We start from the raw sequence: 21288 nt of genomic DNA, 5'->3' as shown, positions 1-21288 counted from the left end.
CCAGTTCAACAATTCTGTTGCATTATGTGAAACGGCAATGTGACTTCTTTTAAAGGTAAAATCTTCCTTTGAGTTGCATGACTCTTCATTCATGAAATACAAAATTCCTATGCCACCTCTGATTGAGAGTCTCCTGCTACATTCCTCTTGGCATGCCAACGGATCTAGTCTGGTTCAATCTTATTAAAAGTGTTAATTTTGGAAGAATGTAGCTGATTCTGAGAAATCATATTCACATGTACAATAGTTCAAGAAAATTTATTTATTCTTATTCAAAATAAACATGTATTTCTTTTTCTCTTTATTGTAATCATGAGAAAATTTTGGCAATTCATTTTCCTGATGCACATTAGTTTTCATGAATTGCAAAATTCAGTAATAAAACTATGCTATGTCACTATGCCTCATAACCACCTTAATCTCGTATCGATAGATCTCTTGTTGTTTGGCTTAAAGACCTATGCCACTTCAAAGGTTAACCTAAGCCACAATGTGATCGGCGGAATTAAAAGGGTTAAATTCATTTGACTTATCTAGGGTTTTGTTTGAGTTGGTCACAGTCTTCCAGTGTGAGAATGGCTAACTAGATCAGAAGAAGCACCTGAATTTGACATGGCTAGAAATGCTCCAAGTCTTAGTTATGGAAAAGTTTGACTCGTAGAGCCATATAATGCATCGTATTTATCTTTGGCACAAAATAAGCATTAGTGCAGTACTCGAGATTAAGGGATCTCTGAACTGATCTCTTATGTGCCACAGCCAATCACGACTGCATTTTTAGTGGGGCCTGCATTCTAGTGCTGTGTGGACCATGGAATGCTGTCGTGTGATTGGTTAATGTGACATAATGGATCAGTTAAGAGATCCCTGGATCTCCTCTTAGTGCAGTGTTACACTTTGTACAGCAATTCAAAATCTATGATAGCATCTTCTATGAAATGCAAAGATGTATTGACCCTGAGAAAAGCCCTTGCAGAGTGCTGCTATGAATTTTGTATCTAAAAGAAATAATATCATATTTTCATTATTGCTCACTATTAAAACCAAGATTTTGCTTTTTTTCCTCCCATCATATTCATCAGTTCTTTTTGCAGGGCAGGCTATCCCCTTTAAGATCTAAAACCAAGATCCCTTGACTAAGATAGCAATCTCCATTGAGCCAGTTATCACATTCCATATATATCACGTAGCATCATATTGGTTTTAGTATCATTAACATAAGTACATAATTTGTCTTTATTATTAAAGACTAAATTAGTTCTTTTCCACTAGATAATACACTTACGAATTTGAATCTTTAGCCTTCTTTGCATTTGTTGGTGGAGATTCACCATTAGAAATCTTGGGTATTTTGATTTCGAGAATGTTTTCATCGATAAATGCTTCCAATTGTCCAGGATCTGAATTCTCTGGTGGTTCGAGCCGGCGAACATATCCAAAGTCCCACCAGTCTTGGCATCGCCAATCTTCTCCAACCTTCTCTTGCCTTTTCCACTGTCCACTAATTTCTACTAGCTTCCCTCCTTCCACACGTATCTGAAGTTCAGTATTCTTTCCTCCTGATGCCAAGAAGTCTACAAGTTTAGAGCTACAACTCACCATCCAAAATAACTTGTATGAGGATGATAAGGTCAGGCATTGCAGGAACATGACCAAGATCATGAACTACAACGTTGAGAGAGAGAGAGAGAGAGAGAGAGAGAGATCCGAAACATGTGTTTTTTATGAAGAGTATGACGGGACAGATTTTTGAAATCTTTAATATACAGAATACATATTTCGACAGTTATAACTGTGTAACAATATATTTATTCATAATAAAACACGAAATATAAAATATATGAAATATGCCTGTGCTGCTGTCCTCTGGACACTAACCCTAAAGCGTGTCCCTGTGACATAGATTGGTTCTTTCTGACTCTTCAGATAATCGGGAGACTCATCAAAACCCAACCATGAGTACAAAGGCTGCCTTATTTCTACATTGATCTACTCGGCAAGCCAAATCAATTGATAATGGGCTCGGCTTGGTCTACATAAAGTTTGGAAGGTTCACCAAACTGACTGATGCCATATTACGAACCAGGTTAGGTCTATGGAGAACTTGAAAGTCTCACAAAGCCGACTGGAAATTCATGAATTGCTCCTACTAGCTTGAATCACACTGAGCTTAAAGGTTGGCCACCTAACTCATTCGACTCAACCCCATGTTTATGGATAGGCTACACCCGCAATGGATTTCGAACATGAGACGGGGGGATGTCTCCAACTCTCACACTGTGTCCCTATCCGCATCGGTGCCCCCTGTATGGCTGACTCAGCAGGGCTTGTAAAGTTAAAAACTGCCTTGAAAAAGAAGAGACTGATCTTGTGAGGGAGCTCATGTCAATCAAGTCTTGAGGTTCACTGCAATCTTTGAGACTCAAAATCAAGTTGTGTCCAGGGATTCCTGCAACCTGCTAGAACCTAATGTTAGTTCATCAAGGCTCAGGGTTGGAGTGGAATGAACGACTTTTGCTAGATCCAAATCCAAATCCAAATCCAATCAGTTTCTATATTTTCGGAAATAAAATTGCTTATAGAACATTGTAGTTTTATTCATATCTATACTGGAGTTGAATGCACTCACGTTTTCCGTCAGTATGTTTGGAAACCCCAAGTCCTTGACAGAGCTGACCATATATCGGATCCGATTTATCAGGGTCCGGCAAAACCTGAATAAGTGGATTCGGGTTGCTCAGATACCAAACCCAAATACATGTGGCCAATCCTGGTTATGTCCGACTTCTGAATCATCAGCTTGGTGTCCTTTGTTGGGTCTGAGTTGTCCAAGTCAAGCAGTGATTCAGTAGTCCATAACCATGCCTTCAACAGACCCTAATGAGGAACCATAGGTCCGGGACCAATTCACAAACTTCAAGCTCTCTACTTCATTACAGTAGGACTAGAGACTTCATCACTAAATATACAAAAACTTACCTGGTAAGTCTGCTTTCAAAACATAGTCAGTCTCTGTTTCAAACCAGTCTACACCCGGAAACCCACCGGAGCCCCGGCGGAAGCCTGCGAGGAGTCTCTCTGATTCGAAATCCCACAGAGGGAATGCATCCGAGGGATCAAAGAACTTCCCGAACAAGAGCGGGCTGAAAATAGAACAGCCACAAAAGATCTTCTGCAGAAGTTCATCACTGCCTCGAGAGCTGATCGATTCAAACGCATCCTCGGTTAGCGAGAATCGCCATTTCTTCGGATCCCGGTCTCTCTCGAATCGGATATCGGGTGCTTGTCGGCCTGCCATCTTCACCTAAGCTACTAGCTCTAAGTTCTGTGAATGGTGAAGAGTTAATGGTTTCAGAGCAGAACTCTCTTCTTTCCCATGAAGGCCAACTTTTTGTAAAGCAAAAGAATGAATTCTCTCTGCTGCTCCATTTGAAAAAAGTAGGGAATATTTGCTCTCTAGAGTTTTCCCTGTGGTTGAAATTGAAAGTGGAGTGAAAGACCAGGACTGATCAGGTGATTTGACAAGACATTTTTTTTTTTTGTGTTTTGAAATCACCACCGTCCATCACTTCAATCGCCACCATTCATTGTGCAAGCGGTGGGACCCACCAAAAGTGCTGATGCCATTATTTCACAATGGATGGTGATGATTGAAGTGATGGACGGTGGTAATTTCAAATAACACAAATTTATATTTTGTCAAATCACTTGATCACCTATAAATAACGTATGTTGTCTCTCATTTGTAGTGTGATGAGCTGTGAGCTAAAGGGTTCCTGTGGTTCGGCTTAGTCGTACCGAGATCTCACGTAGGTGGTTTACATTAATTTAATATTTTATTAGTTATAATAGGTTTAGATTTTTGTTGGACATGATCTACATAAGCAACTAAAGTGCAAATGCTTTATGGGTGATTTCAAAAAAAAAAAAAAAATCAGCCCAGCCCCAAGGCAAATGGACGGGACACAGGTGGCCTGAAAGCCATCAGACCTTTCTAAGGGTCAGACTCGGCCAACAGGTGGCTCCTTCTAATTGGATTTTTTTTAGACAACCGTTCCTTTTTTTTTGTGTCCATTATGTCAGCTTTTTCTTTGGATTTATAACCTCCACCCGACACTAAGACCCAATAGCGCTGTCTCAGCCTGCCATACCTACAGTCATTGTGCCATCTGAATCTGAGGCTAGGAACCCTTCCCCCGGTCTATGCTATGCGTTGGCTTGCACCAAAGGGCGCCCATAAAAATAGCACCTTGATTGCCCCTCTATCTGCCAAGACCCCACCCCACTAAGCCAACCCCCACTTGGGGCATCTAATGTTGGCTTGAATACAGAAAAGAACATAAAAAAAAAGCCTTTAAATGTGAATATGTTGCTCAAAGTTTTTTTTTTTGAGATAAGGGTAAGCTCAAAGAGTTTTACACTGCCATGACAGTGATCGTAAGTACGATAGGCAGAGACTACACGGCTAGGTCTATGATCTTGAGGCAGTTTTTTCATGTAAACATAAAAAAAGTCTTTCCATTTGCTGCCCAGCAAGAGCATAAACCAAAAGCAAGTAGTAGGAGTTGCATCAAACTCGTCTTAAAATTTAAAAAAAAAGCCTTTAAGAGAGGAGATAGAAAAAACAAAGGACAAGATTCAAGTACAGGTAATCTTGATAAGCATTCGACACAAACCACAAGTTTTGGTCCGTTTGAACAATATCACAATGACCTGTTTTAGTTTGACACACATTATTGATATGTATTTAAAAATTCATCGAAGACTAAAGAGGATCATAATATATGTTCTCGCTAAATCGTTGAAACAAAAATAGAATTAGAACTTAATGCAGAAATGTACCTGAATTCATAAGCGCTCCGGTAGATCGTTGATGGATATGATCTTCTAGAACTTATATATGCAACCCTTTTTCTTTTTCTAAACCTAACGAGAGAGAGACTGGATTCTCTTTCTGATTATGAAGAGTACGAAGAGAGGGCTATTATATAAGGTTTGGGGACCATAACTTGATGTGTATCCAATTAGGAATCTATCTTCAATTCAGCCCATTACAGAATTAATTACAGAATTATAGACAGAGAAGGTTTCTCAACATAGTGTACCATACTATATGAGATATCACATGACCCAACTGGATTAGAACACATAAAACGGGCTTAAACCTAAGATAATCTTACAATGTGTGGTTCAACGTATGTAGGCCCACATGGTTTTCCTAATAATCTCCCACTTGTGACATATACATAACCTTATAATCACACATTGTAACCTTATGAGCTCAAAATATTGTCTTATCAATTGACATCTCTACCAATCCGGTCCATTGATCATGTCAACATAGAATCAAAGCAGTCTTCATTACAAATAACATAATTGGACTCATCAATGATCACGTATATCGACATAATTAAATGACATGGATCAAGTATGAATGTGAATCATGAAAATTACTTGCAATATGATCAAACATGCCTATTTCCAATTGATCCTATCTGAAAGCCTTAGTGAGATCACAACATAAGTAAAGAATGAAATTGAAACTTTAACTTTATACCGAAGTGGTAAAAGAAACTTTATTATATCATAGAACATCCAAATATAAACTTTCACTAAACTAGCATATCATAAAATGATAAAACACCCATGCGAGTCGTGAAAGGCCTTGAGTGAAAAACCTTTAGTAAGCGGATCCACAATCATAGAGTTTGTGTCAATATATTCTATCGATATCTTACCATTTTGCACTCTTTCTTTAATAACAAAGAACTTGATATCAATATGCTTTGACTTTGACGAGCTCCTTTTGTTATTAGAATACAACACTATTAAATTATTGTCATAAAATAACTTTAGCGGTCTCTCAACATTATCCAACATTCACAGCTCTTTGACAAAATTATGTAACCATATCCCATGGTTGGATGCCTCATAACAAGTTGTGAATTATGCTGTCATGGTGAAAGAAGCAATGGGTGCCTGTTTGGCACTCTTCTAAGAAATGCCTCTCCCAACCAACAAAAAAATATAGCCTGACGTGAATTTGCGATTGTCTTGGCATCCCACAAAGTCAGAATCAAAATACTCAATGATCTCCAACTGATATGACTTTCTGTATATGAGCATATAATCTTTTATTTTTTGCAAATACCACATAACTCATTTGGCTGCTTTCCAATTATTCATACCTGAGTTACTAAGATATTTGCCTAACATCCTAACAATGTACGCTAAATCTCGACACATATATACCTGAGCATAAATAAGACTCCCCCACAACAGATGCATAGGAAATATTTTTCATAACCTTAATTTCAGACTGGTGTTTGAGGGACTAAATGAGACTAAATTTGTCTCCTTTAGCGACAGGAGTATCCCCTGGTTTGCAATCCTTCATGCCATATCTTTTCAAAATTCTTTCGATATAGTTATTTTATGATAATCCAAGAATACTCCGAGAATGGTCTCGATGTATTTGGATGCCTAATATAAAAATGTGTCCTCAAGATCTTTCATTTCAAATTTCTATGTCAAAAATTTCTTAGTTTCGTGTAGTATGCCTATATCATTATTGACAAGCAATATGTTATCTACATACAAAACCAATAAAATAAATTTACTCCCACTGAACTTATGGTATATGCATTCATCAAACACATTCAGCTCAAAACCAAACGAGAGAACAACTTGATGAGATTTATGATACCACTGACGAAAAGCTTTCTTTAGTACATAGATAATTTTTTTTAGTTTGCAAACCATTTTCTTGGCATAGTTTGAGACAAAATATTCTGGTTAGACCATATATATTGTCTCATCGATGTTCTCATTAAGAAATGCAATCTTAACATCTATTTGATGTATTTCTAAATCATAATAAGCCACACATGCTATCATAATCTTAAAAGAGTCATTCGTAGAAATCAAAGAGAAACTCGGTGTAGTCAGTGCCTTCCCTTTGAGTAAACCTTTTTGCAACAAGATGGGGCTTATATCTTTCCACATTCTTTGAATCCCTTTTGGTTTTAAATATTCATTTGCAACCAATGAGTTTCACACCTTTAGGTAATGGGAGAAGATCTCACACGTCATTGTCGCTTATGGATTTGATTTCCTCATGCATTGCATCAATTCACTTTTGAGAGTTAGAATTTTGTATGACTTCATGAAAGTTGATTGGATCAACTTTTCTTAAGCTAGTGTCAGCATCATGTTCTTTTAGAAAGACAATATAATCATCTGAATTTGCTCTTCTCCTTTATCTAGTGGATTTCCTTAATGGCACTGTTTCTTGAGGTTGTTGAGTTTGTACTTCGGGAGTAAAAACTTGATTTTGGATAAAAAGATCTAAAGCATTGGCCTGATTCGAATTTATGGAAACAATATCAGGAATGAAAATCTGATCATTGTCAACCACAACTATCGGAAGAGAAAGTGACTTTTCTTTAAAAACAATGTCTTTTACTTTATCACTCCCCCAAACTCAGCACTCTCAAAGAAACAAGTGTTTTTCGTTTTGAAAAAGAACTTATTCATAGGGTCATAAAACTTATAGCCCTAGATCTTTCAGAATATCCAACAAAATAACAGTTAACCGTTCTGAAATCCAGTTTCTTTTCATGTGGCCTGTAGGGCCTAGCCTCAACTGGACATCCTCAAATATGAAAATATTTCATACTAAGCTTTTAAAATGTCCATGATTCATATAAGGTCTTGGTTACTGCTTTAGAGGGTACTCTATGCAATACATAAGCTGCAGTCTTTAATGTTTCTCCTTAGAGGGACTCTGGTGAAGTAGAATGAGAAATCATACTCCTTACCATGTCCTTAAGAATTTTGTTTCGTCTCTCAGCAACACCATTCATGCTAGAAGTGCTTGACATGGTATATTGATGGACGATCCCATATTTCTCTAGGAATTTAGTAAAGGGCCCTGAACGTTCACCTAATCTATCATATCTACCATAGTAGTCACCACTATGGTCAAATCTGACGACCTTAATTCTTTTGCTAAGTTGGTCTTCGACTTTGAAAGATTTGAACACATTCAGGGACTAAGACCTTTCATGAATTAAATATAGGTACCCATAATAAGAATAATCATCTATAAATGTAATAAAATATTGTTGACCATTCTAAGAAGTCATAGGGAAGAGCCCAAAAATATCTGTATGAATTAGTTCTAAGACGTTTGTTCTCCTTTCTGCACATAATTTTCTTATATTTGTTCTTTTTCCTTTTATACACTCAACATAAACCTGAAAGTCAGTGAAATTATGAGAATAAAAAATATCACTCGACACAAGCCTTTCAATTCTTTGTTTAGAAATATGACCTTAGCGCTTATGTCATAACAAAGTGAAATTCTGATTTGTTAATTTTTGTTCTGTACCACGAGAACTTAATTGCAAAGTTTCATTAAATGAAGCAAGAGTATCAAGAAAATAAAGGTTATCAACTATAGATAAAGAACTGATCCTAATAATATTTGAATAAAGAAATAATTTAAATTGATTATTTCTAAATAAACAAGAATAATCATATTTGTTTAAAATAAAAATAGAAACCAAATTTCTCCTGAAAGATGGCATAATAAATGTTTCTTTCAAATCTAAGTATTTTTCAGTCTTTAATAGCAACCTAAATGTCTCTATTGCTTCAACTTCAACTATTTTGTCATCGCTCATATAGATGAATCTTTCATCATCAATTATCGATCAACAACTTAGGCAACCCTGCACAGACACACTTATGTGAGTGGTAGTACCAAAATCTATCCACCAAGTGTGTTCGGGCACATAAATCAAATTAACTTCAAAATAAACCAAAGAAGTGAACCTTTATTCTCATGCTAGATATGATACTTGGTACAATCCTTCTTCATGTGACCTTCTTCTTTGCAAAAGAAACAACTAGACTTTGGGTCCTGATATCTTTTATGTTTCTTCTATGATTGAGGGTCAACTGTAACTTTCTTAGTCATTTTATTTTTTTTAAACTTGTCCTTAGAGGTTACTATCAAATGAGCACTCTCAGTATTTTCTTGCTTTATCCTATCCTTGCATACAGTGTGAAATAAGCTCATTAACAATCAATTTTTTCTTCTAACAGTTGTAACTGACCTTAAACTGAATGTATAGTGCAGGAAGGAATATCAAAACTAAGTGCACGAGTAAGTCCTCAACCAACTCTAACTTTAATGCCTTGAGTTTTGAAGCAAGATGGGACATCTCCATGATGTACTTCTGAATGCTTTCTTTGCCCTTATACCACATTGAGACAAGACTCAAAAGAATAGTACTTGTTTTAATCTTTTTATTTTTTTACCTCTTCAGACATGATGCCCCTGAAGGATTCAGGAATTACACGTTTCATGATTATGAGACTCATGTAATTAGATCGATCTCAGTGGAACTCCTATCTGTAAGAGCAGGTGGTTGATCTTCTTGTAGTGCAAGATCTAAATCCATACATCAAAGAACAATCATGACATTCTCTTTTCAGTTTTTAAAATTGAAACCACTCAAAACATAGATGGAATTAATATTTGCAGATATCGTAGAAGCAAAGGTATTAACTGAATCAAGAACAAACAAGCTCACAATTAATATACATTTTTCACATGCATTAACATAAAATAATATATTTAAACAGTGGTGAACCCCATTACAAGATGCCCAACACAACATTGACACTTAGTTTTTAGATAAAAGTGTTAACTTGTAAGTGGTACTCTCAGAACAATAATCAAACATGGACAATTAGTCTTGTCAAATAACGAGCCTTTCTTTAGACTGACTCGTTATTCACATGAAAAACTATATAACTATCTCATATTTATTATTGAAAGTATATATTTGGGTTCAGCCAAATAGTATTCTTTCTTTGGGTCAATCGCTGTCCGCATAAACCACAAACACACACACATATATATATATATATATATCACAATATTCTAAAATAAATTAATCTATACAACAAAGGTTACTTTGGCAACATATCAATTCAACTAATTCAATTTAAAATATTGGATCCAGAGTAAAAAAAAATACCAACGTTCAAACATGTCAATACATGCATATGATCATGATAAAGCATAATCAACAAAGTGCATGGGCCAAAAAATAACTGAAAATAAGGCCACTAAAATGACCCATAATGCATGCCAAATAGCCTTATAAAAATAATAAAATCCTCATAATTATTTTTTTATTACTTCATGGCCCATGCACGGGTCTGGCCAATTGGATCTGGTTGAGATCGGGTTAGACCCAGCACACTGCAACCGGGTGTGAGTCAGGTCTATCCAGTCCGGACCAGTACTTAAATCTATGTCCTGACTCGGTTCAGCCCCCCCCCCCCCTCAGCAAAAAAAAACAAAAAATAAATGGGGGACTGAATTGTTCACAAACCCTCACTTGACACAGACCCCCACTTGACACAGTTTAGCCCCACAACTGAATGGGGCTAAACCGGGTCAGCAGACCCCACCCCTAAAAGATACTCAGGATGACTCGACCTCGGACTGGGCGTCGAACCGGTCATATGCATAGATGCTCAAAATGGTCTGGACCAAAATGGTTGAGTTGTCTCTGAATCAAATCCATAACTCGACCCTAGACCAACATCCAGATCGCCCTGCCTGATTGAGTCAGCAAAAGAGCATTGAACCGATCCGAACTCGATCAGATGGTGGCCGAACCAGTTTGTGGTTTGATCAATTGAAAATCAAACTGAAACCAGGCCTTATGGTCGATTCAGTTACCTGGTCGAGTCGATCAAGAGACAAATCAGTTGAATCGCTAGGTCACAAAAGTACCAGATCGACCCAGCAAAACAATGTTTCATTTTCAAGGACCCGATCTGCATTAGTAGAAGCATGAATCAGCCCTGTGAAAAAAAATTATAGCAGACAAACCTGATCTGGTTGTCGATTCCTGTCGGCGGAGGGCTGAACTAAACACCATTTGTTGTCGGTAGAGTGCCGGACTGAATGCCTGCAACCACTGGCCCTCAAAAAAGATCAGTGATGGCCGAAAATGACATTGGGTTGCCACCGAACCTAGGAACGTTCGATCAAAACAAAACGTCTGCCCTCCCACCATTTGACAATTTGAAGGAGGAGGGCCCTCCACAGTTCGTCGTCCGACGAATAGAGCAACAAGTACTCTCTTCAGCCGAATGGCCTTGATGAGGGGAAATCTACTGCCGTAAGATAAGCTGAGCTTGCTATATCCCTCTATCTAGCATCCAGAGATGTGATCAACGACAATCTCGTCCGACGTCCGGAGGACTGAACAATGATAACCTCCTCTGTTCGGCGTTCAAGAATCTAAACGATGGCAACTCATTATCCGACAACCAGAGGACTTTGAACGGGTGACACCCCCTTTTCCATTTGGTGAGAAGGGCAAATTACTGCCCATCCAGCCTAACAAGAGGAAAAGACGACCCCCCCCTCCCATTTTTTTGGGATCGTTCAACCAAAATCAAAGGGGAGGGTAGATCAGCCCTCCCGCCTGTGCAGTCAGGTGATCTGAAAGGAAAGGGCCGAACGACCCTTTCTAGCCATTCGGGTACCACCAAAATGCTCAGCCACCGAGCACATCAGATTGACACCAACAATAATAAAAAATATACAATAAATCATATTTTCAATGATTCAACGAGAACATAAAGCTCTGATACCAATTATTGGATTTAAAAATCCATCGAAGACTAAAGAGGATCGTAATACATGTTCTCGCTAAATTGTTGAAATGAAAACAGAAATAGAACTTAATGTGGAAGCGTACCTAAATTCATAAGCGCTCTGGTAGATCGTTGACAGGTATAATCTTCCAGAACCTATATACGTGTCCTTTTTCCTTTCTGTAAACCTAATGAGAGAGAAACTAAATTATCTTTCTAATTATGAGGAGTCTGAAGAGAGGGCCATTATATAAGGTTTGGAGACCATAACCTAATGTGTATCCAATTAATTAGGTGTCTGTCTCTAATTCATCCCATTACAAAATTATCGATAGAGCAGGTCACTCCACATAGTGTATCATACCATATGAGATATCACATGGCTCAATCGGATTAGATCACATAAATTGGGCATAAACCTAAGACAATCTTACAATGTATGGTTCAACGTATGTAGGCCCACACAAATTTTATAACATGATATACTAAACAAATTGTGAATTGTCATTTGGCAGAATTAATTAACATCTCTCTCTAAAAAACAAAAGAGATAAAAAAACACTTGATATTTTAGGGCTTCTCCTAGTTGAGTAGGTAAGTTTAAAAAATAAATATGAAAGTGTAATTGGTAGCTCTCTTTTTATCGTGAAAACTCTAACTCAATATGTTCAAGAGATTTAAAAATAGCTACTAGGTTAGTTTTTGCTACTTTTGAGAAAGAAAACCACCCTTCCAATCTCATTCTCAGTGACAGTATACCCATATCAAGGGATGTATTGTGGGTGTCTTCAATTCTAGTCTCATTCTCAGTGACAAAATACTATTTTGTTTTTTGATAATCAAGTTGGGTTAGGCGGGATTCGATCATGGGCCTTGAGCTTGACACAAAACCCTTCTTACCACATGGGATACCACCTCGTTGGTTATATAGCCTACTATTGTTTAGACTAGTTTTTTGCAAGCCTTTGAGGGTTATCATGGGCTAGATTGATGCTTAAAACAAGTCACAAATTTTGGCATGTAATATATCAAATTTTTTGTTACTTTATCGTGAGAAATTCAAAGGCTATGATATACCTAAATAAATCATTAGAAAACCAAATTGTTCTTAATCTTAATAAACTAGATACTAATTTGATATTATAACAATTTAATAATTTTTATTTTGATATCTTTCGTGCTTTCACTGTTGACTTGATTTATAGGGTATTTCCTACCAGCATGTTGACTTGATTTATAAGGTATTTTCTACCAGCATTCAACCACTTGCAGCATCATCCCAGTGGAAGAGAGAGTGATTCTAGTGTTTTATTATCCAAACAGGGAGCCAGCCCACGAGTTATGAGTCCACTTGGTATGGTCTGAGTCGTTTGCTCACCACCCCACTACAAAAAATCTGATATTTACTGTTGCTAAATTAGCACCAGTAAATGGTGTTGCCGATAAAGCATTTACTAATAAACTTTTGTAGCACCAAAAAAGGACTTTTTCTGGTGCTAAGATATCAAAAAATAAAAAATATCTTTTTTGCTGCTAAAATATCAGCAAAAAATGTGTTTCTTCTGGCAGTATTTGAGCATCAGAAAATGAGCTATTTATGATGCTATTTTGCAAAAAAAAAATCTTTTTTGGCCCTATTTTAGTGAAAAAAACTTTTTTGGTGCTAAATTAGTGGCAGAAAAGGCCTTTTTCTGGTACTTTTTTAGCGCAAGAAAAATGCCTTTTCTAACGCTAAATAATGCAAAAAAATATTACTTTTGGCATTATTTTAGTACCAAAAATGCATTTTTAGCTAATTTTTTTTTCATATAACTTGTTCATTAATTCGTTCAATAATGAACCTGCTTAGATATTTATTCATTCATTTGAAATGAACGTGCTCATTCATTTTATTAATTCTAAAATGAACCTACTAATATATACATTCATTTTTTGTATTCAATATGAACCAACACTAATATTCATTCATTCATCTATCGCCAAATGAACATACTTATATATACATTCATTAAAAAATAAACATGCTCGTATATATACATTCATTCATTTATTAAAAAATGAACCTTCTCATACATACATTCAATCAATAATTAAAATTGAATACTCATACATTCATTCAATTTAAAATGAACCAGTTCATATATTTTTTAATTTTATTTATTCAAAATGAAACTGATCATTCATTCATAAATGAACATACTTATACATACATTCAGTTTTTGCATTCAATATGAACCAACTCTTATAATAATTCATTCATCATCAAATGAATATGCATATATATTCATTCATTAAAAAATGAACATGCTCATACCTACATACATTCATTTATTAAAAAATAGAGTAATTCATATATTCATTCTAATTCATATTTGTCATTCATTTAATTCATTTTTAAATTATGCTCCCCATTCATTTCATTCATTCAATAATAAACCTCCATAACTCCAACATTTACATTTGAAGTCTTACAAAAAAATATAACTTTTAAAGCATACATACATACACAATTATATATATATTTTTTATTTAATCCTCTATAATTTGAACATTCATATTTGAAGTTATACAAGAAACACAACATTTAAAGCATACATACACAAACAACTATATATATTTATTCCATCAATACTCCATAACTTTCATAACTCCAACAGTTACATTTGAAGCAATATAAAAAATATAATATTTAAAGTATATATACATGCACATCTATATAAATTTCTTCCTTCAACTTTCATAACTCCAACCTCCATTACTTCAACATTTACATTTGAAATCTTGCAAAAAACATAATATTTAAAACATACATCCAAACAACTGTATATATTTTTTCTTTGAACCCTCTATTACTTCAACATTCATATTTGAAGCATTGCAAGAAACATAATATTTAAAATATACATATACACAATTATATATATTTCTTTCCTCAATCATGCATAATTTCAACATTCATATTTGAGCTTAAAAACTTAGAATATTAAAGAAAATTTATTAATTCACATGTTAGATAACATCAACTAATAAAAAAGAAATAATTTTTATTTCAAATATATACAAACAATTTTATAGTTCATAAAATAAGGAAAGAAAAATATCGCATAACTTGAAGATTAATTTTGAAAATAGCATATTAATTATAACAATTAATGAGATTGGATGTAAGGTGGATGTGTTGTTAGGCATTCATCGAGAGCACTATGCTGCTTGAAGATCTTCCTATGCTCACACATGAAGTTTCTTCAGGTTTTTGCATATTCCTTTAATACCCATGCTTTCATTTTATCAGAAATGTCAAGCCTTTGGTGCAATAATAATATATGTATCTTACCTATAGTTGAATGAATAAATGCTAAAATTTACTCAATAAATTACACTATATATATACATATCAGTAATAAAGTACAAACATCTTTCTTATAAGAAATTTATAATGCAAGATAGGAAAAAATATAAATGTATGTGATCAGGATCTCGTGCGATTGTTCCTATGAAGATACTTGGCATTTGTGCCTCTCGCCCTATGAGTTGGCCATACGTATTAATGATAGATCCATGGGCAAGAACTTACTATGCCCCATATAACACATTTCTTGTTATTTTTTAGCTGCTTAGAACATGTGTCCTTATGGTATAATAAGCATGCTAACAATTTTTTTGTACTCCATCCTGATAGATCTACATATGCAAGAAAATCATTGATAGACCACATCAAAGTTGCATGCAACTGAAAGTACTTGTTATTTGATGCATCATAAGTTCAAACACACCATCGGCCCATAATGTCTTCAACTCCTCAATAAAAAGTTGCAAAAATACATTGATGTATTTTTCAAGAGATTGCAGTCCAAAAATGAGCATTGGCATCATCATGTAAGATTGCTTCATACACATCCATACAGGCAAGTTGTATGCAATGACAATGATTGGCCATATGTTGTAAGTGATACTCAAAGTTCTATAGGGATCGAAACCATCACTTGTGAATTTTAATCTAACATTAAAGTTGTCACTTGCAAATGATAGATGCAAAAGATAAAAAAAATTGATATATGAGCTTGCAGGATGCCTTAAACTACCATCTTTGATGCACCCTTTATAATGTCATTCCATTTTCGAAGCAATCTTTATTGACATAAGCAACCTCTGCAACCTCATAATCAAAGAAAAATATCGCAAAGTCTTGCAAGAACATTGATAACTTTCTTAAGACGTGTTGCATTACCATCAGTCTCTCTATATTTTGAAAGTCCGCAGTGCACACATTTCTCCTTTTCTTTGTCTTTTTTCAAATATAACATGCAATTTCTAGGATATGCATTTATTTTTTTATAACAATCCTAGTTTCCCAATGCTTTTCTACGTTTCGTAATAATCCTTAGGTAATTGTACACCAACATGAAAAGTTTTATGTAATAGCTCCAACAACATATCAAAGGACTTATTACTTCACCCGTTAATGTATTTCAGATTAAACAAACACATGAAAAAAGATAGTTTAATAAACTTCAAGCATCCAAGGTATAATTCTTGTGTATTATTATTTAGTAACCTGAAATATGCATCGCCCTCTAGACTTGCGTCAGTAGGTACCTCATCTACATGATCATCGGTTGTCGAATTTGGATGTACTCCAAATCCATCCACTATCAACTTGTCCATATCAACAACCAGATCACTTGCACATGGTCTCATTGGTTTACCATAAAAACACCAATTGACATAGCTTTCTAGAAATCCCTTACACATTATATGATCGAACACATCTTGCACTGATTGCCATAAGATGACACACTTTCGATATGAGCACCTGAGATATTTATGGCGTACTACATTATTATTGTGGGCAACTTTTAAGAAATTCTTAACTCCTTTTGAATAGCGATGAAGGTCGCTCATATGAAATGAAGGTTATCGAGGTTATGTCATCATTAGCTATTATATCTAAATACAGTCTTAACTTGCATATGAATCACCTAAAAAAATACTTAAAATTATCTTTCAAATTGGATCCAACTTCTATCGCCTATAATATCTGCACACTTATTCAAATATGCATAATTTTAAAAAGTATTGCCTAATTGGATATTATGTAAAAATATTAAAGTACTATATATATAAACCATGAGAATCTAGTTATATATATATAATTACAAACATATGAATTAAAATGTGAAACTCCTAAACTGGAAGCTATATATGTGCAAACCCCCTAAAATCTAAATTGCACAAAGCAAAACAAAAAATTGGATTAAGCATGCGCTACACGAACTAGTCGCACAACATAAAACTTTGAGGCTAAGACCCCCGGCCTTGGGGCCTATGCTAGGGTTTGGCTTACACAGAAGAGACACTCATGTGAATGAGACCTTGACCACCTGCCTAGTGGCCAAGGTCCCACCCCCACTACGACAACCCCCATTGGGGCTAGTTTTCGTAATTATAATATGTTTGTGATTACAAAGTGGATCTATCAAAACCATAGTTATTGAAAGCTTCTTGCTACCTAGAGAAACTTGTTTCCCTTGAAATTTGCTTTGGAAGTGAGAGCCCTTTAGCTTTCCCGAAAAGAGGAGAAGCTTTGGGAAACCCACTTCCAAAATATGAGAAACTTGATTCCCTTAAGTGGGAAGCCTGCTTCCTCTTTGATTCTCAAATTGGTTCCCTTTCTCTTTCTTAAAGTTTTTTTCTTGCTTTTTATCACTTCCTATGTTTTTCATTATCAGAAAATTATAATTTTTGTTATAACAAGTTTGCATATTGATTTTATATTTATGTTCACATCATTTTTTATTTGCTTCCTTCTCCTTCAGCACTTCATATTGTTTTTTATATGTGTGTTTTGATTTTTTTCATGAACTTGTATAATAAGTTTGCATATTGGTTTTATATTGTTTTATGTTTATGTTCACATCATTTCTTAGTTGCTTCCTTCTCCGCCTCATATTGTGTTTTATGTGTTTTTTTATTTTTTTCATGAACTTGTATAATCACTTCATAATCCCACTTCCTGCTTCATATACTTTTTGACACTGTTCCGCTTCATCCATTGCTTATTGTATTCATTTTGTTTCCTGGTAACTGTGACAAAAACAAACATATATCATAATTGTGATTTTGTCATTATCGGTATTCAGCCCTAAATCGTTGGGCCACTGATTCAGCTGTATCGGCCGATACCGAATACTCAAGTGAATCATTCTGTACCGGCCAAAATACTAAAAATATATTATGTGTCACACATGTTAAAATCATTAAAATAACAAATACTAAAAATTATGAAGGACGGAGAAACCACCTTTTGAACAAGAGACCTTGTCACGCTGTTTACGACTATACTTACAAGGTGAAGTAAAGAGATAAAAACCTCCCCTTTATTTAACCATGACTTGCACCATTAAAATTTTGGGCATTCACCCCAGTTGCACGACCCGTGCAAGTAAGAGTAAAAATCTCATTTTAACTGACTTGCAAGTCAGGTAAAAATGAAAATGATACGTAAATTCAATGTCTCACTATCTGTGTAAGTTGGGATAAAATTTATAACTTTAACCTACACTTGTACACTTATACCATGCAAGAAAGGAAAAAAATAAATAACTTGCATGGCAAGGAATATATTGCCAAATCTAACTCCAAAGTACCCACCATGGTTCAATGCATGAAGTGGTAGGAAAAGTCTCTAATACATAAAAGAGAGAGAGCTATGTAAGTTCTAGAGAAAAGTGCAAGAATTTTTTTGTTTACCCAAGTGTGTATTGAATGGAGCTGATCAAGACATAAGACTCCAACCAATTTTTCAGCATTTTTCCTTTCTTGTCTCTCTTCTTCTTCTTCTCACTTATATTCTGAGCTTTGAGAATGAGAGGCCATTGCAAACGCCAAGAGTTTTTAAATAAAGTTTTAAATTTCTCATATATCTTCTCGAGTGTTTAAAAAAAATCCACACAACGGGTCACATCCGGATGGAAAAAGATAAAACCGAATCAGATCCGACCTAATAAGATTCAGATTCAGATTAAAAAGATTAAAACCAAATCCCGATCTGGCTAGCTTTAAACCTGATATTTACACTTAATTGGGTTCTTGTTTTAGCCAGATTTAGATTTTAATCCGGTTCGGGTCAGGTTTCAATGAAAAACTCAATATCAAACCCGAATCCGATTTCTAATCGGATCCAATATTTAGTTACCGATTCTAACTAATCAGATATGGATAACGAATCTGACTAATCAGATTCGGATTCGGGTCAGGTGTCGGGTTACATGGGACCCGTTGACATCCGTATCTAGGTTGAAGGGTCTACCAGTCTAGGCCTAACGCTGCAAATGGATGGGCCATAGATTAAGTCATTCACCCTTTTATAACGGTCAGACGTAGCCAATAGCCAACATGGTACACTGCATTTCTTTATGAAAAAATAGAAAATAAACATAAACCAACGAATGTTGCCATCTTTAAGCCAACAGGTTACACTGCATTTGGATTGAAACTTGTCTTAAGAATTAAAAAGAAAAGTCATAAGAAAAAAAAAAGGTCAGAATTCAAATACAGCTATAATCTTGATAAGCATTTGACCTAAACCACGTTTTAGTCCCTTAATTTACACCACCTGGGATCTGTTCTTGGGCATAATTAAGTGTTTAAATTATCCAAACCGTGAGTTGTCTTTGGGCATAATTAATTGATATAACGAATCAGTGAATTGCCTTTCGGCATAAATAGTTGATATGCATTAATAACAATTTTTTATTACTAAGAAGCAACCCATGTTTTCCCCTTTTTAATTATTACAAAGAAAGATGGTTTGAGTACGGGTGTCAATGGATCGGGTTTGGTTCGGACCCAGGTGAAACCAAACTTAGATCAGATTTTTGGGTATGGTATCGGGTCCAGACCCAGGTCTAATCAGGTCTACTATAAGAAAATTCATACCCAAACTCGATAAAAATTACATGAACCAAACCCGGTAAAACCATATTTTTTTATCATTTTTACATTGAAAATTTGTGGGTCTTAATCGGAACTCGGGTCAGGTATAAAATTTCACAAATTATACTGGGGTCCATGTATTAATTGGACCTTCAGGTCTGGACCCGGGTCTTCTTATTTATCACCATACCTGGACCATATAGGGTTTGGTTCAGTTCTGGTCTGGGTAAACCAGACCCGTTGACACCCCTAAGTGTGAGTGCTTTCTCCAATTCAGTACTTTAATTTTAAAATAAGTAATTTGTTAATTGTAGCTCCCTAGCTATTAGCCTGAAAACTTTTCACTTCCTTAACGCCTATTGTCAAACGGCCATATAATACTTTAAAATTTTTTCAAAAACTATCAGGTAGGTTTCTACTACCTTTAAGAACGAAAACAACCCTTGTAATCTCATTCTAATTGATAGTGTAATGTAACAACATTAAGGGATGTCAATGCTACTGGACACAATTACGAGGCACCAGTTCTCAAATCTTTCAAATTTTAAATTATTAAAAAATACTTTTTGTTATTTCAATATATAAAATGTTTTTATTTAAATATTACAAAAGCTAATAGAAAATAAAATACTGGCTGTACGTACGTATCACATGTTTTGCCTCCATGTGTCCTGTCACTAGACACGGTAAAAAATGGACACGAGTCACACGACAAGCCTGTTATATCCAAATAGATAGATGTTCCAATTCTTCTAGTTCTTTATATCCAAATCTAATCAGGTTTTACAATTGCATGTCCATTCACTGCTCCCTTGAAGATTGCATGTGCATTGGGTATGTTTGGTTTGAGTTTTTAAAAAGTGAAAATAAATCACATGTCATTTCGAATCACACACATTTAATGTGAGATTTCAAATCTCAAAGGTTGGAGGTTTCTCACACCCACCGCCTTTTTTTTGTTTGGTTAACAGACAAATGAGATTTAGGGCTCGTTCGGTTGGATGACATGAGATTCACTTTCTCATTTGAATGAAAAAGGTAAGTTGTGAGAAAGTGAATCTCATAAAGTCACTTTGTAATTTGCTTGAGATTTAAAATCATGTAAGACCTCATGTGATTGTGAATCATGTTTTGAAAAGAGCAGCTGGAGAATCTCATTTAAATGAGAATTCAAATCTCATGGAACCCAACCAAACATACTAGCAACCGTTGTCTCATTTTATATAGCAAAGCGAATGACTCTGATTTTCCCGGCACTTTAGGTTAATCATAAGTGTTCAATATTTAACATTGGCTAATGCTCACAACGTCGGGAGAGCAAACACATTGAATAGGGTCACATACTTGTCCCTGACAATGCACTACTGGCGTTAGAAATTGATGATCTCTTCAGCCAAAATGCTTCTGTTGATGAGTAGAAGCCTTCAAGCATTAGGTAAGCAAATGATCGATCTTTGTAAGCCTTCAATTTTTGCATTTTCATCGTATCAAAAAGTATGATGCATGAGAAGAAATACATACAAAGGGACACATTGTTTCCCAACATACAATTGATGAAGGGTAACTTAAAAAATGATATAAAATATCATGTTTGACTCAACTTTAATAGTAAGTACAACATGTGAAACATGATCCAAAAGATTTTTTTTTTAGCAAATCCAG

The 21288-nt window shown here is 35.2% G+C and overlaps 1 protein-coding gene across 1 annotated transcript; it reads right to left on the bottom strand.

The window, feature by feature from the left end:
• Positions 1-1164: 1164 nt before the first annotated feature.
• Positions 1165-3322, bottom strand: LOC149823041 (21.7 kDa class VI heat shock protein-like). The gene is made up of 2 exons (XM_089981530.1): positions 2980-3322; positions 1165-1559 (listed from the first exon to the last, which is right to left on the bottom strand). Exons 1-2 carry the CDS (start codon positions 3296-3298, stop codon positions 1282-1284), a joined length of 597 nt encoding a protein of 198 aa, XP_089837656.1. The 5' UTR covers positions 3299-3322; the 3' UTR covers positions 1165-1281.
• Positions 3323-21288: the final 17966 nt, after the last annotated feature.

Source organism: Nuphar pumila, chromosome 11 (assembly GCF_984573655.1).
Source record: "Nuphar pumila chromosome 11, dmNupPumi1.hap1.1, whole genome shotgun sequence".
Taxonomy (NCBI): domain Eukaryota; kingdom Viridiplantae; phylum Streptophyta; class Magnoliopsida; order Nymphaeales; family Nymphaeaceae; genus Nuphar; species Nuphar pumila.
This window is presented reverse-complemented; position numbering and strand designations above follow the sequence as displayed.